The following is a 15,487-nucleotide window of genomic DNA, read 5'->3' as shown; positions in this document are numbered from 1 at the left end:
GTGACATCTGTTGTGCTAACAGATAAGCATGCCTGTCTGAAGAAACCATAGGCACACACACACTGTAGACCATTCCATCGTACATAATCGTCACAAGGTTAGGCACTCGGACTATGGTTAGGTAAAGAGGTGTAAGCTGAAATACACAGGCACTTCTACTTAGTAGTGGCAGCATCCAGTCTTAAAAGGTAGTATTAAAAAACTCTTCAATAAATTAATTTCAGTTGCACCTTCCTTAATGGTGTAACCTTTTATAAGCAGCCTAAAAACTTTAGAATTCTTCCTGCCCTGTTGCCTCTGTCCTCCTCTGTCTTTATATGCACAGCTTGGTGTCTGTAAAGTGGTGGAGCAACCAGCAAAGTCCTGAAACACTCCCTGTCCTTACCCTGCTGCCCCTGGCCATGCCTAGTCCGGGGCTGGGTGGCACAGCCACCTTTTTCCTACCTTCAAATTCCACCAGAAGCTCACTGTCAGGTTGTCGCTGCTAACGATGATCATTTCACAGCCCTATCCTGTACAGTAATGGCTTCAGCGACCCCACAATTTATTAGAAAAGTTGTATCTTCGGAGGGCACTTTCAGAGCCCAGCTGTGAGAAATCCCCTGAAACAGGACTGCTCCCTAACAAATCTGAATCCTATATGCAAGCAATCAAAAGACATTTATTTATATAAAGTTCTGTAAAAAAATAAATTTTAGAACAGCATAGTTTCATAGAGAAAAACATTTTCTACAGAGTTCCAACTGCAAGATTTTTATATCGTACCATCATTAAATAAGGTGGGACACCATGTGAATTTCATTGCACTAGAAGAAATGCAAAGCATCTTTTTAATATAAAGATATACAGAGCATTCTAGACAACTACAGCTGTGTTACAGCTATGTGTTCTTTTGGATTTGGTCCAAAGAAACCTGAGTCTGTTTCCAGAGAGAATGAAAAAACATTGCACAGACAGCTGATCACTTGTTTCTTGCCGAAGGACACTGGAAAGATCGCTCCCTGCAGCTCACTCTGAGTCGCGTTTCCCCAACTATCAATAGTGTCCTTTCTCCGGCGCCGGTCTTAAGTATTCACCTCACAGTCGTCAGGCTGCTTAGAAGAAAGTCGGTCTGTTGTCAGCGCCAAGTGACTGCTCCCAGTGGATTATCACCTCTTCTGCTCCCAAATTTCAGCCATGTTTAGGTCTAAGTTGTTAAGGCCTTTCAGAGCTTGAAGGTTTCCAGTGTAAAAAGCTACATCTGAAGTAACCAGTCTGCAGCAAAACATGCAACAAGGTTAGTGTCTGACCCTACCGCATCCACCTGGAGTACTCGGGAAAGCAGCCAGGGTTTGCTTACGACTCGGGCACACAATTACAGCAACGCAACTGCTGTGCCTGGATTAGATGTTTTAAGTATCAGTCCAAAACCGAGTGCTACGGAGGTGGGTTATTTTACAGGAGTGACAGCACGTGATTACTGCTAGGTAGAAAACCAGTTACGGGGAAGGGGGATCAAACCACAAGTTCACAAAACTCAGCAGGAATTGGGCATCTAAAACTCCTCTTCTGTTGCTGTAATCCCAGGCTTATCGATTTAAACCCCTGATTCCGTGGCAATTTAGAACATTAATTATTGCCACATTAGCTTCTGTATTCTGGAAGGTTAATGTAAAAGCAACCAAACAGCAATATTGTTTATAACACTTCACACAGACTTCAAATCCCTCATACACTTTTGAAACATATCAGGGGATGACAGAAACGTGATCATGGTATATCCAGTTAGAAAGCAGCAAGATGTAGGTGCAGAAGTTGTGTTTTCATAGTAAAAATGTAACCAGGATTCACAGACCTGGATTTTTCCTATCATTACAGAAACAAGCAGTTTAAAATAGGCTCAGAAAAGCACGTTAAAAACCAGGTCCATGAAGACTGCTGGAACAGCAGCAAGTGAAATTGTAAGCATTTGATGCCTCCCTTCCCAAAAGCCCGCGACAACAGACTCCTGGAGAGCTGTGTGCTGAAGTGAGCAACCACGGCCATGGCAGAAACATGCTCTGGGCATGGCACGATGGCTTCTGGCTGCAGCTGAGCAACCCTTCTGACCGTGAGGATGACTGGTGGGAAACCCACCACCAGTACAGAACCTCACAGGGAAGAGCCGCCCCGACCCTCTGATGAAGGAGGGATCCATTTAGGCCGTCCAGCCACACGCATCAGACACAACCAAAAGGGCGGGATGAAGACAGCACAGCACGCTGGTCAGGACTAGAAACCCAGGTGTGAGACACTGCCGAACACACTCCGGGTGCTCCCATTTCAGCTGGGGCTGCTGCGGCCTCGCCCCTGCTCAGTGCGCTTGGTGGCTTACAAACGCCCTCGTCGGTACCAAAGGCAACTGGATGTTACCTTGCGAATACACCACAAGTGCAGAAAACCATTTCAGATAAACTTACCTGTCCTTGTACTCTGTGAAAGAGTTTAAGCAGGACAAGTAACAATAAATCGGACAGGAACAACAAACTCGTCTTCATTCCAGCAGCATTTGAAACATTTATAAACTTCCTTCTCTGGCTTCTTCAACCTAAGACAATGCTTTCTTGCATGTGGGTAGGCTGACTGAATTTCGCCCTTACTACACTGCAAACACACACACCCAGGCCGTTAAGAACGACCATAAACCCCACAATTTTAGGGGACAACCCAACTTACAACAAGATTCCACCCACAAGTGGCTGTACGCCTTCCTAGGAGGGGTGGGACGCCAGGCACGGCCAGTCACAGCCTCTCAGGAGAGGAACCACTGACCTGCTGCGGTGGTGGAGGCTTGGGCTGGGGCAGGACAGCTCCGTTTCAAATCTAGATCTGCTGTAAAAATGAATTCTGTATAGAAGCTGCCCATTGCACAGATGAAATGCCACTTTTTCCTATTTTTACTCTGCTGGCGCCATGAGTCATCATCCACGTTTCAAAACTGCTTCATGAATCATGGAATTCCTGCAAATTAAACTGTGGCTACTGCTGTCACACAACAGGAGAAAAAGCAATCCACAAGCTGAGGAAACCTACAGCAGGTTCCCAGTAGGACAATGCCCAACTCGCAATCTATTACCAAGCTGATTGCTTTCCTAGTTCCTATGCAAAGGCACAAGTTATGTCCTTCACTGTAAGAAAGCTCCAAACGGGACATACTAAAACATGGAGCATGGCGGCATTCTGCAATCAGCACTTTCTTGCAGAAGACAAAGCCTGCTTACTTAAACAGTAAAAAAACCCACCAAAAACACCCCAAAAAGTGCCCAAACATACCCATTCAGAGGTCCTCCATCATTGACTACGTTTAGGTGGGCCAGCTGCCTCTTCAGGTGAAGTTTGTAGCTTGCGTTAATTCGTAAAAACAACATCTAGATGAAAGCACAGAACCAGAGTAAGGAACCATCCCCATGCTCGCATCACTGCCTACAGCGAGGAAACACATTGTGAACACGTTAAATCATGAACCTTCGGTTTTGTTTTTGTAGTTCATGTGATCTTCCCTTCTGCCAGTCCTTCAGCCTCCTAATCTTTCTGGCCATATACAATTTCTAACACACAGGACAGTATACACCCTCACTTATTTGCTACGTGTTGCACTCAGAGGACACATTCTTTGGAGCATGAATTTTTCCTCCCCGCTGTCTGAAGCATCTAGCAACTTGTATAAAGGCTAGAAGATAACAAATCTCTCTCCTGTACTATAACCACTTGAAGTCTTTTTTCCAAGAGAAAGCGTGAAAAAGAGTTTGAAGGGACCATTTAATTTAGTGCAAAAGAGAAACTACAACTTAGTGCATTCAGTGACTCTCTCAGTCCTTCCTGTCCTTAGATTTACAACTCTGCAGTAGCAATAACTGCAGCAAAATACTGAAAAAGCCCATCTGGTACAATGTGGCTGCATAATAATTGAGCGACCTTCAGAAGCCACTAAGTTTGAGCAGCATTACAGAAGGATTCCCTAAAAGGGCTGTACTCGAGCCCCAAAGTGTTGCCATTTTCTGGAGAATTTCAGCACTAATTCCTGAACTGGGGATTCACCTCTCTAGACATTAAAATGCAGCTCAAACGCTGGAATCAGTCAGTTCTTGCATGTCTCATCGTTCTCCCTGCACACCCAAACACTTATGTTAGTTCAGATCGAGCTGTCTGTGTGACTGCTGCCAACCCCTTTCATGCGTGGGCTTCGCAGAGACTCAAAACAAGAATTTTTTCACCCTTAGATAAAGCAGAAGTCTCTCTCGTTACCGAGTTCATGTGCATTGGCAAGGGAGGCATTACATGAATCTCAAAAATAACATTCACCTGAGTTTGCTCCTCAGGAAGGAGATCGTATATAGCTTCATGCATCTTTGCCATTTGCTTGCAGATATTCCTGAAGCATGCTGAAGGAACAGGAGCTTTCACTTCATACTGGAAATAAAACCACAACCAGTTACTCCTTTCTACCACTTTGAAACAGTTTATATCCGAGAGTTTCCAACAGCCACCTGAAGCCCTGCACTGCTCATGATATCACGAATCAAGGTTCATTCAGCATACCACAAATCAACACTGTCACTGGGCATGATCTGATTCAGCCAAGGACTCACATCATATGATCTTTTCCCACTTTTTCCTTTATTAGCAAACAGTAACATTCAAAGCAGTATGACATCTGACGATTTCCCAACTTCATCTTTTCATCTTTGTTAGTCTGAATTGCTTCTGTTTGCTCATTACTGTTTGTTGGTTTCCATTACCCTATGAATTACAGATGCAGAGAGAATAATCACTGTGCCAGCTACCCAGATGCACGCCATGTCGCCTGCTAGCTGGCCCTCTCCTTCAGATTTGTACGAGTCAATGACAGACAAGCAATTCTACCTCTGATGAATACGCCCCTTAAGTACTTTGTGAGAGAAAATTGCTTCTCTAAGGTCCTATATGTCTAAATTTCTGAAGAAACAAGGAAAGGAAAGCATAAAGAAATGGAAGCTCCTGAAAACTCAATACTGGCCATAAAAAAACCCCCGAACAAACAAACAAAAAAACCACCCACAAAACCGTTGCAGAAATACCTTGGAAAAAGTAGAAAATGTCCCTTCTCCCAGTGACTGAAATCCAAGAAACAAGACACTGGAAACCACCAGATGGCAAGAGATTTGCTACAAAGGCAACAGAATTCTTACATCCCCACCTGGGATAGGGAAGATCTGAATGTGATTTCAGAAGCACTTCGAAAAGCTGTCCCAGGAACAGTGAAGCCAGCTCTTCAGTTCCTGGTGCAGAGGCTGTGCTAGCACAGGCCTGGGTTAAAGGCTGGCACGTCACCTTTGGCAGGGCGACACTTCGCCACAGAGCCTTGCACAATTCAGTGGAAGAGCTGAATCGTTATAACTAAATTATTTACAAACACATTGGAGGAGATGCTCTCTCTTATGGTAGCCTGAATTGCGAAAGTGAACAAAGCTTGCCTGAGTGAGAGAAAAAAAAGAAATGGGGAATTTTGAGAAAGTCTTTATGGAAAAGTCAAACCCATGACCTAATTTTGACAGAAGAAGTAGCAGAAAAATAGTGCCTTCTGCTCCAGGAGCCCTGCTCCCTGCGTGGGACAACCGCACAGTGTACAGGATTGTGCCTGAAGACATGAGGGTTAGGCAACAAATGATTTACAATTCACCAGTATGCTGTAAAGCCAAAGGGAACTCGCAAGCTGCAGTGATGGCTCTTGTACGACTACAGACAAATCAAACTCTTCATCGTGACAGGGGGAAAGCAACAGCACCAGAAAGAAAGATGAGCTCCAGCCCTGCAAGGTGCTGGCCATTTTTATCTCCAGCTAAGGGATCAGACAAAAATTTACTGGTCGTCCGTCCAAACAGTCACAAGACAGCAAGCTCCAAGAGAAGCTAAGAACTTGCACTGGATTTTTTCCACGAACTATTTATCTCTTTTTAAAATCCTACGCCTTTTTCACTTGTTAATTATAGCTGTTGAATACCCCTGTTCCTGTTTTATCTCCCTGCCAAAGTGAACAGACAGATGCTGGGAACTGTCCGTGCTGTTGCGAAACGCCTCGCTGTGTGCGCAGCCTCAGCACGGTGGCACTGCGAGAAGTCAGCTCCCGCTCCACAGAGCTCCCAGAAGGAAGCAGAGCCTGGAAACGCAGAACTAACTTGCCTAGGTGACTCAAGTGCCAGGTCAGTGTCCCCTCTACTGGGCCAAACTGTCTGTCTTCTACAAAGCAGGCTTCTAGACCCTGTAATGTTTGTTTTTAAAGCATCCTGGATGTGCACTGCTATGAAACTTGCTTGCTTACTCATTCAGTTTTACGCACTTTAAAGCAGGTGACCACTTTATCCACAAGGCACTGAAATATTTGGACTCTCACAAACCCATATAAAACAAAGAACATGCTGACACGGTTGCACTGACATGCCCACTTGGAAATTTCCTGTTTTTACGTTCTTCACAGCCTTCAGTGCCAAGATTTCATTATTTCAGGAACAAGATGAGCCAAATTATAGGGGATGTTAGGAACGGAGGCAAACCAACACACAGTCTCCTTTTCTCCTGTACTCTGTGGGTTGCATTCATGTGAGCCAGGCACTGTCACTCAAGCCTTTAAGACATCTAAAGGACAGGAATATTCTCAGTTTCCATCTCGTGCCAGCTCACAAGGGGAGAATGGGCTGTAAAGGTGGAAGGACAGTAAGGGATGGATACTTATTACCAGCAGGAACACAAATTGTGTTACTGGTTTTTTGTGGGCTAATTTGTTTAGTATCAACAATCTAAAGCCTTGGATTTGTCTTTTATTCTCAGGCAATAAGAGGCAAAGTGACCAAAAAGCCACGTCACTTCATAGAACAGGTATTTTTATGTGGGGGGAAAAAACCCCCAAAAGCAGCAGACCACTAATTTGAATCTTTAGAAAAGAGCACAAGCACGTTTTAAAAAGTGTAAACACAACAGAGGGTGGGGAATCCCAATATAAATGCTTTGGCTTCTTTTCCCCCCTAAGTTTAGGTAACACTATTTGATAGCCCAAAGAAACAGATGAAAAGAAAAAGCATACCATAAAATAAACAACAAAATAATAGAAACAGCAAGGAAGACAGAAATACTGCCTGTTACAGCTGCCTCACTGCAGTCCCCATCAGCCTGTGCTCGGCCAGGGAGATGCTGTGCTTCTCATGAAAAGGCTGGCCCAGGCCAATCAGCCAAATCAGTCAGTAAATAATTAATTTTTTTCTCTCACGAAACAGCTTCTTTCCCCCCCCCCTCCTTTGTTTCAAGAGCACAAGATCCAAAGCAAAACTCTGAGCTTTAAAAGCTCATGTACTTTACCTATCCTATCATGTACTTTATCTATCCTATCTGTGGGCCCAGGAGGCCCCACCTCAGGGCAGTCTCAGTGCATTCCGCCTTGAGACAGTCATGGTGACCGGATCCAGCCCAGGACCAACCTGTTCCACAGACAAGTGTTCAAAAACCAAAGAACACTAATAGCACTTCATGGGACAGCTATTTACGCTGCCACACAGCAGGAACTGCTAAGTGCAGACCTCTAGTCCCCAGGCCTGCAGCCCAGTAGATGGGCTGGTCCTTCCCCTCCAAGAACTCTTCCTCCTCAGCAGTTTTTTGCCGTTTCCTCAGCTGCAGGAAATTACACGCTCCCCCCTTCCAAAGAGGCACCGTCAGGAAAAGCAAGAAACGGGAACTGGTTCAGTCTGACTGCAGACAAGAGCTGTCAGTGGATAAAACTGCTGATGGGAGGAGAGCACTTCAGTTTCTAAACACTTTCTGAACACAAATACATCTGTGCCAGGCAAGGCACTTCTGTTACTGCTGAAGGAGTAAACAAATACTTATTTTGTGGGGGTGAAGGGAAATGACGCCCAGGTGGCAAATGTTAAGATGAAACATATTCAGAAGTACAGCACAGAGCTTTGTGTTTATACAGCTCCAAGAAATTCAAACAATTCCTGATTAGGAAAGTTTAAGACTCCATTTGAAACATCTAGGCTGCATACAGTGAGACCTCCAACTGCAATTTAGGGAGTGGGTAATTACTTCCATAAATCATTACCTTGGATAATAGTTTGTCAAATAAGCTATCCATTATGGCAACGAGCTTTGCCGAAATTTCAGCTATGTGGTCGTGATAATCCTGTAATGGAAGAAAGCAGGTTTTATTTACTATCTAATGGCATTCATATTCTTCAGAGCACAGCTGAAAAGCAGAACTTTGTGTTTAATTAGGAAAGGCCACAAGAATTACCTTCGTAATGTGGTCAAAATGCCTGAGCATGCTGAACTGCTTCGGTTGCAGTCGAGCTTCAAAATGAGCCCTGATAATAGGAATGTAGTGTACGATTAGCTGTAGGCAACGTGAAGAAAGGGCTGTAAATCCAGAAGCAAGAGAGGGAAAGAAAAATAACTTAATTATTACACAGGAAGAGTCATTTTGTATAGACTGTATCCCTTTCAACATAAATAACAGATCTGACACAATTTAACATGCTTTTTAAAACAAACAAACAAACATACAAAACCCCAGGGAAGGAAGCATTTGTTTCCACTGGGAAACCCCACCCAGTGAAGATGCCAGACTAGTACCTGGCTATTCACACCCAGCTTCTGTAATATATGGGATAAGGCACTAATTTTACAAGAGGCTTTAAGTGTCTACTTGACATTTTGAGCCCTGAGCACATGCAGACATCGGAGAGATCTCAAAAGACCTGACTCATCAGCTACCTAACCTCAGCAGCCACGTTCTCAAGGCATCAGTATTTCTGCTGCAGCAGGTGTACTTAAATGCCCTGCCAGTGCGGAGCTGCCCAAAGCCTGCTCCTGCCTGCAGTGCCGGCAGGATTCCCAAAACCGAGCTTCTCCCGTGACCATCAGGGCCTGAGCCGGCAGCAGGACACACGGTGGTGCCAGAGCGGTCACCACATTCTGGAGCAAAGACCTGACCCCAGCTTCTCTGTGCTCACTTGTGTCTGCTCCTGTGGCCCCTTGGGGGAAAGCCTCTCAATCCACCCTCCTCAAGCTGCTCTCTTTTAAAAAGGGAAATGCAGACTGATAATCAGGACACCCTGAAATATGGAAACTGCAAGTTCAAGTATCTGTTTCAACCCATCAAACAAAGGCTCTTAATTTCAGTAGACAGTTTAAAACTGGGGGTCTCGAGTAGCATGTCAGACTTTTCTGTAGCATGGAACTGGGCACCTAGCTCTCCCCAGCTTTTCAGAGCCGCAAAAGCAGTCCAGGCAGGCAACCTGGGGCTGGCAACTCAGCTAAATAGCTGCACACTGAAAACGAGAAACTCTAACGCCAGATGACAGTTTGTATTCAGCACACAGAGCCCTAAGTTACCTGACTGTGCCGGGACACTCAGCCACATAAAGACAAACTATTTGATTCGAAGCCGTCCACAGAAATATGTGCGTTACTGACATGTGGTTATAACCTGCAGGAGCTGTATGTGGACACGGCCTTACAGAATACAGCAGCACGGGCCAGACGGGACAGCACAGCTCAGCGAAATGCACAGGGAGACAGGGGTTTGGCTGCGTCCCTCCACCTACCTACCTACCTCCAAGTCTCAAGATCTGAACACAAAGCAGCTCCCAAGCCTGTCAAAGGCACCACTGAAAAAGTAACTACACCTTCCCGCAGTCAAAAAATTTTCACGGAAAACTTGCTAGCCCGTATATTTGTTCTTACGTTTCCTTCATGTAACACCGTGAAGCTTTACATTTAAAGCAATCCAGCAGACAGCAAAGGAATTTGAAGGATTTTAGTGCACCCCTTAATCATATAATTCACTAGCTTTCAGATGCGTTTTACCCCCTAACCAGCACTGTCTTACCACCCTCTGTGTTCCATGCATGGCACCGCAACACAAACACAGCTTATCATAAATGTTTAGGGTTTTTTTGTGTTTGTTGTGGTTTGGTTTGTTGTTTTTTTTTTTTAACAGGCAGGAGAACAAGCTTTGACATTCTATAGAAATCCATACCTAGGTTTTTTGTAGTGATTGTTTTCAAACCAACAACTTGTAACGCACCAGCTCCCAGCACTAGTTGGCAGCTTCTAGAGTTGAAATACTGTGAGAAAGAAAAAGACAGCAACAATTCATGCTGGCTCTTTTAACAGCTACTCAAAACCACAGTTTAGAAATACCACCAATAGAATTTTGCAAGATTAAACAGATTCTTATGAAGGCCAGTACCAGAGTTTCACATACCCCTTACTACAGAGGAGCCCACAACTGTTAACTACTAAGATAAAAAGAACTTTTTCACCACTCTCCATAGCTATTGGCCCGTTGTATTTTTTTGACTCAGTTTATGCTAAAGCACTTAAGGCAGTGTTTCAGCAAAGGGAAGTAGAAATACTGTTATTAAAAATACAGTTAGCTACTCGGTGATTTAAATTCCGGGACTAATTTCTGCTTCTCTCCGAGACCTTTGGGTGAGACTTCTTTCAGTGTGAGAGGAAAGGCAGTAAGTCAGACTTGCTGCAGACTAGCTGTATTCAGCCTTACTTTGAAAGCCATACACAAGAACAGCTTTGTACTAGAAATCTGTAAAATGTACTTAGCAAATCAGGGCCTTGGACGGACTGAAGGATAAGGATCTCACTAGTTTTGTAAAGTAGAGTAGGTAAGTGTAGTATGAGAATGGAAAATATCAAAAGAACAACTTTCTGCTCTGGCTCTAGACCTTCCCCACTGCTGATGTTAAACAAAACTTGAAACTACTGAAACTGCTGCTGAGGTGGCTGAATCTGTGTTTGTAACACTGTAAAACAGCAAGATTAAGAAATGATGCACAAAAGATGTTCAGCCATGTCAAAACCAATTCTGTAAGAATTGCAGGTATAGTGGACAACTCATGACTTGATCTTCCCAACTTAGTTCTAGCAAAAAAGAAGTTATCATTAAATGCACCCAGTCCAGCAAGGTCTCTGGACAGCAAGACAGTTCCTGTTAGCATATTCTGTCTTATTCTGGAATCCTGCTCCACCATCCAGCTTGAGACAGCAGATACTCTACACTGGCTTGGATGATGCAGTAGAGATGGAGGAGCCGCTGCTGTCCCCGATTCCTGCACTGACTTTTAAAAACATGCTCTACAAAGGATGATAGACACTCGCAGTCTCCCCCTGCCTTTCATGGATATTACTCCGTTATCGGACAGCCTGTTGCAGACAAAGCAGCGAGGAAGCAGCATGCCTGAAACATCAAAAAGAGCAATAACCCCTCCTTGTGACTGCTTGGAGGAAAGCACGTCTGCGTTCTGGTACCATGGCTGCAAGCCTTCTCTGGTCTGCACCAACTAAACAGCTCCAGTAAGTATGATCGTGTTTTTGTCCATACACAGGTGACATTTCACTCTGGTTGCAGCGACAGTTCAAAATGGCCTGGAATTTTATTACCTGGGAACACTCTGCAGTTTCCGTCACAATAAAGACTAGCTCTTGCTACCTTCAAAGCTTGCTAGCTCTGACAGTTGTCAAACAAAAAGTGTAGTGACCTGCAAGGACACCTTGAGTGGCTCTTATTTTGTGCAAAGTGTAATAACTGAGCTTTTGTTGTTGCTAGCTGTTCTTGGCATCTCTCCAATTGATGGCACCTTGCTGCCAGATAGGAAATACAATAATTCAACTGCACATGACGTTTGAATACCATGGAATAAAACACAAATGACACAGAGCTAGAACAAGGTATGGTAGGGAGACAGAAGTAACACAGATGCAAATCTGGTCAAGTTTGAGGCATCTGCTGCTATTCTGCCTGCCTGCAAAAAGGTGCTGCAAGACCTGAGTGAAGCAGCAGCTGGAGAATGAGAGGTGAAGAGGGGCATCCAGCCCCAGAGTGACTGATCTGCCTTGGATACTGCTTTCAGAGGGGAAGGTTTGTGGGTGAATTTGAATGACGACTGCAGGGAGGAGTGTTCCTGCATCCGGTTATTCAGACAAAACTACCAACAGGAAGATTATTTAAAAGTCCACCTCCTAGGGTATGTTTCCCCTCCCCCAGCCCCACCTTAAGTAAAATGTACTTTTGGAGAATAGAATCTGTTCATCTTTTATTGATTATGCTTACGTTCAGAACTCTAATAACTGACATAACCTTTGTGGGCAAAGACACAAGTGAAAACCTTGAAATAAATTAACTGTCAGGCTTTAGAGCCGACATATATATATATGACAGGTTTAAGGTGCATTCATGTGCTCCTTTTATTATTGTTTACTTATATTACCTCATAGTATCTGTGCTTTACCAACTTTCCTCTTCTCTAGTGAGAAATAAATAACAAAAAGGTCTTGGTCTTTCATCATCTTTACATTTTACAACAGAAGCTTCATCCCATATTATTTTTCATGTTTCTACTGACTATACCACTACTGACTTGTAAAAACCAAGGGACTCATTTCCTTCCTGAATATAGATATGTCTCTGTGGCATCTGGGATCAAATTACTTTTTCTTCAGCAGCATTAATCCTACACCCAGCCTGAAGGACAGGCAGCTATAACAAACACTACTAGATGGGATTTCCAATACACCAGGTGAAGAAGAGGAAAGACAGCCTTCTCAAAGTTAATTCACACAACCAATTGCATCTTTAATGCCCTTAGTTTAAAAGGCTACTTTCTGGCAGAGTAACAAACGCAGTCATTTCTAGACAATTCACCTCATTTATATGGAATCATAAAAGCACGTGAAGCATTACAGAGAGTAAGACACATTCTCTGCCCTGAATACCCCTGATTAGCACAGACGGTACATTTGGAGTCATACCTTCAGTAAATCAGACAGGCGGGTAAGCATGTCAGTGGTGATGGAGGGAATGTTATCCACACACTGACAGTACTCAAGAATTATTCTTATTAACAGCAATACCGTCCTACAAGAGAGAAAACAGCCAAATATGTCATCTCAGTGCACAGAAGATGTTGAGAAATCAAACACAGGCCAGTCATGTTGATAGAAAGCTACCTAATGGTAGAGATTATAGCATTGAATAAACCCACTAACTGATCTGAAGCAGAAGTAAAACATCAAAGATGTACATAACGATGGTCATAAAGAATATCCATTCCACAGGGTAGCGTGTGAAAAAAGTACTTAACATGTTATGAGAGAAAATCTCTAAGGTTTATTCCTGTAACTTCTTGATCTCCAAAAAAAGCTACTTACTACTGTGTAACCCTGGCCAATCTGAGCAAGTATAAAAATCCACAGAATGTAGACAACAACAACCACTGAAAAGATGTAGTGAATATGCTAAGGAGTCACAAAGACTGAAGGCAGTGGTGAAGAAACAGCACCAAATATTCAAAGATGCTCAACATCCGCAATTTCCTCTGAATTCAGCAGGGACCGGCGAATTTGGGAGCTACTGGATGGAATTAGGAAGGCTCCACAAAGAGCAGTTACACCTCTTTGAATTCAAATACACAGAAGGCAAGAAACCTAAGGCAAGATCAAATGTTCAGAATAGGTATTCTAATATTTCAAAAAATAAAATCTTCCTTTAGGCAGTGGAGTGCAGAAAGATGATGAACAATCAACTGAAAATAAACACCTGGAGAATTTTTGGAGAACATCTTGGCTTTTTTTGGTGAATGCATTTTATTTGACTAAATACAATGTAACTGCATGTAGAAGTGTGTAAACTAAAACAAATACTTGCACCAATATGACGCTGACAATTGCTTCACAGAGCTAAATGTAACAAGTTTCAAATGAGCAGAGATGGATTATCAAACACACCGTCTATTAAGTAAACTTTATCCTTTAAAGTATGTTCAAATGCTCCTACTCGACCTGAAATGCTCTTTTGCAGTGATACCAGTTGGCTGGCACAGAAGTTTTGAGCCATCAGCTTCTGTTTCTAATTGAACAATGACACATAATCATAAAGCAACTCATAAATTGACAGCTGGTCAAAGACATTATGGAAATCAGAACTTTTAAGTTTGGGGTAAAATTGATGTTAGGACACTGGGGACTGAGATCTCCAGGTTTTACTCCCTCCCTAAAACCACTCTCATGCATATTTAATACTTAAGTCTCACGGTCTTTGGAAACACAGCATGCTTTTAAATGAAAGAAGTATGTGAGTATGATATATTTTAAAATGTCTTTGATATAACCAGCTTTAAGAAACTACTTTCCAATCCAAAGCAATCAGGATACCAAGAAACAGCATATGCAGCTTCTGAAATACCCCATATCCTACTTCCTATTCCAAATAACATAAGCAGTAATTCAGTAGTGGACTCCTGTATTTTGCCAGAGAGAACCTATAGTACAAGAACTAACAACAGTGTGCTATGAAGACAAACCTCTATTTTCATGACTATGTGTTTTCATGAAATAACTGGAAATAAACACATTCAAATGAAACTATAGATTTCAGCCTAGTCACTCAGAGAAGAAACAGCTTTTTAATGTACAGAAGAGCTTGCAATGTTTTACAACTGTTGGGGAACTAAAGAAAAAACAGTCTGTGGAATGAGAGGGGTTTTTTATTTAAATAACATTGCTAAAGCTGTTAGTATTCATCACAATTCTACTTAAAAGTTCTTGCCACTGCTAATAGATAAGAATGCATCTTACCCAACGGTTGCATATTTTTGTCCTTCAACAATAAGGAACTCAGCTGGCTTTCTTTCTTCAGTAGCTAGGCATTTTAGCAAGAAAGGAAAAGGGATGAGTGGAACTAAAAACAAGCACAAAAAATACTAGTTTCTAAAAACTTAGTGTTCACTTGCTAAGGCTTGAAAAAAACCACAATCAATCTTGGAGCACTGCTCTCTCTTACAATAGTTATTACACAGTTGGTCACCCATCATAATTATTGCAACCCATAAAGTTATTTTACTGTCTGCTGGGATTTTAGATCAAAAATCCCCGAAAGTCCCACAGTCATCATGGGCTCAGACACTTCAAATACAACAGATTACAAATAGAAGAAGAAAGCAGAAAAAGTCACTAGATTTTCTACTGTACATTCTCAAATGATTTGCTGTGTATATTAATACTTTATCTTCAAACCACTTCTTCCTCAGGCTTCACAGTAGAAGCTCTTATTGAGGCAGTTTTTCACCACAAATTTGATGCCACCAGTTTTCTGTCTTCTTGAAGGAAGCTGCAAGAGCTTATTTTAAGACCAGTGCTCAATGAGCATATTTCAGTGCCGCGTTCCATAACTGGAGTGATTATTGCCTAATGCGCCCTCTGTCTCTACTATATTCCTCTTGGGAGAGTCGGGGTTTCTCCACCATGACACTACTGTATTTTCTTCCTTCTCCTCTACCGCCAGTTTCTTTCCCCTCTATGTATGATTTCTTCCTGTTCCAGCTGTTCACACACATTCATCATTGCAATATTGGATGAGAATCCTCACAAGGTAAGAACGCATCAATGCATTCCCATTTTGGTCATGGGGAAATAGGGCACAAGG

General features: G+C 42.9%; 1 protein-coding gene across 5 annotated transcripts in view; it reads right to left on the bottom strand.

Annotated features, from left to right (window-relative positions):
• Positions 1–792: 792 nt before the first annotated feature.
• Positions 793–15,487, bottom strand: part of VPS54 (VPS54 subunit of GARP complex) — a 53,310-nt gene continuing 38,615 nt past the window's right edge. For 3 of the 5 annotated variants that reach the window (XM_075413338.1, XM_075413337.1, XM_075413339.1), the window contains 8 exons: positions 14,641–14,704; positions 12,817–12,922; positions 10,028–10,115; positions 8,282–8,403; positions 8,090–8,170; positions 4,321–4,428; positions 3,292–3,386; positions 793–1,254 (listed from right to left, as the gene is read on the bottom strand). In XM_075413338.1, coding sequence (XP_075269453.1) covers positions 1,149–1,254; positions 3,292–3,386; positions 4,321–4,428; positions 8,090–8,170; positions 8,282–8,403; positions 10,028–10,115; positions 12,817–12,922; positions 14,641–14,704 — 770 coding nt within the window. In that variant the 3' untranslated portion in view covers positions 793–1,148. Of the gene's footprint in view, positions 1,255–3,291; positions 3,442–4,320; positions 4,429–8,089; positions 8,171–8,281; positions 8,404–10,027; positions 10,116–12,816; positions 12,923–14,640; positions 14,705–15,487 lie in introns of those variants that run through there. The other 2 variants (XR_012763108.1, XR_012763109.1) reach the window with 2 other exon arrangements.

This window comes from Opisthocomus hoazin, chromosome 2, assembly GCF_030867145.1.
Source record: "Opisthocomus hoazin isolate bOpiHoa1 chromosome 2, bOpiHoa1.hap1, whole genome shotgun sequence".
Lineage (NCBI taxonomy): Eukaryota > Metazoa > Chordata > Aves > Opisthocomiformes > Opisthocomidae > Opisthocomus > Opisthocomus hoazin.
The sequence above is the reverse complement of the archived record's forward strand: the minus strand, read 5'-3'. Positions and strand labels throughout refer to the sequence as shown.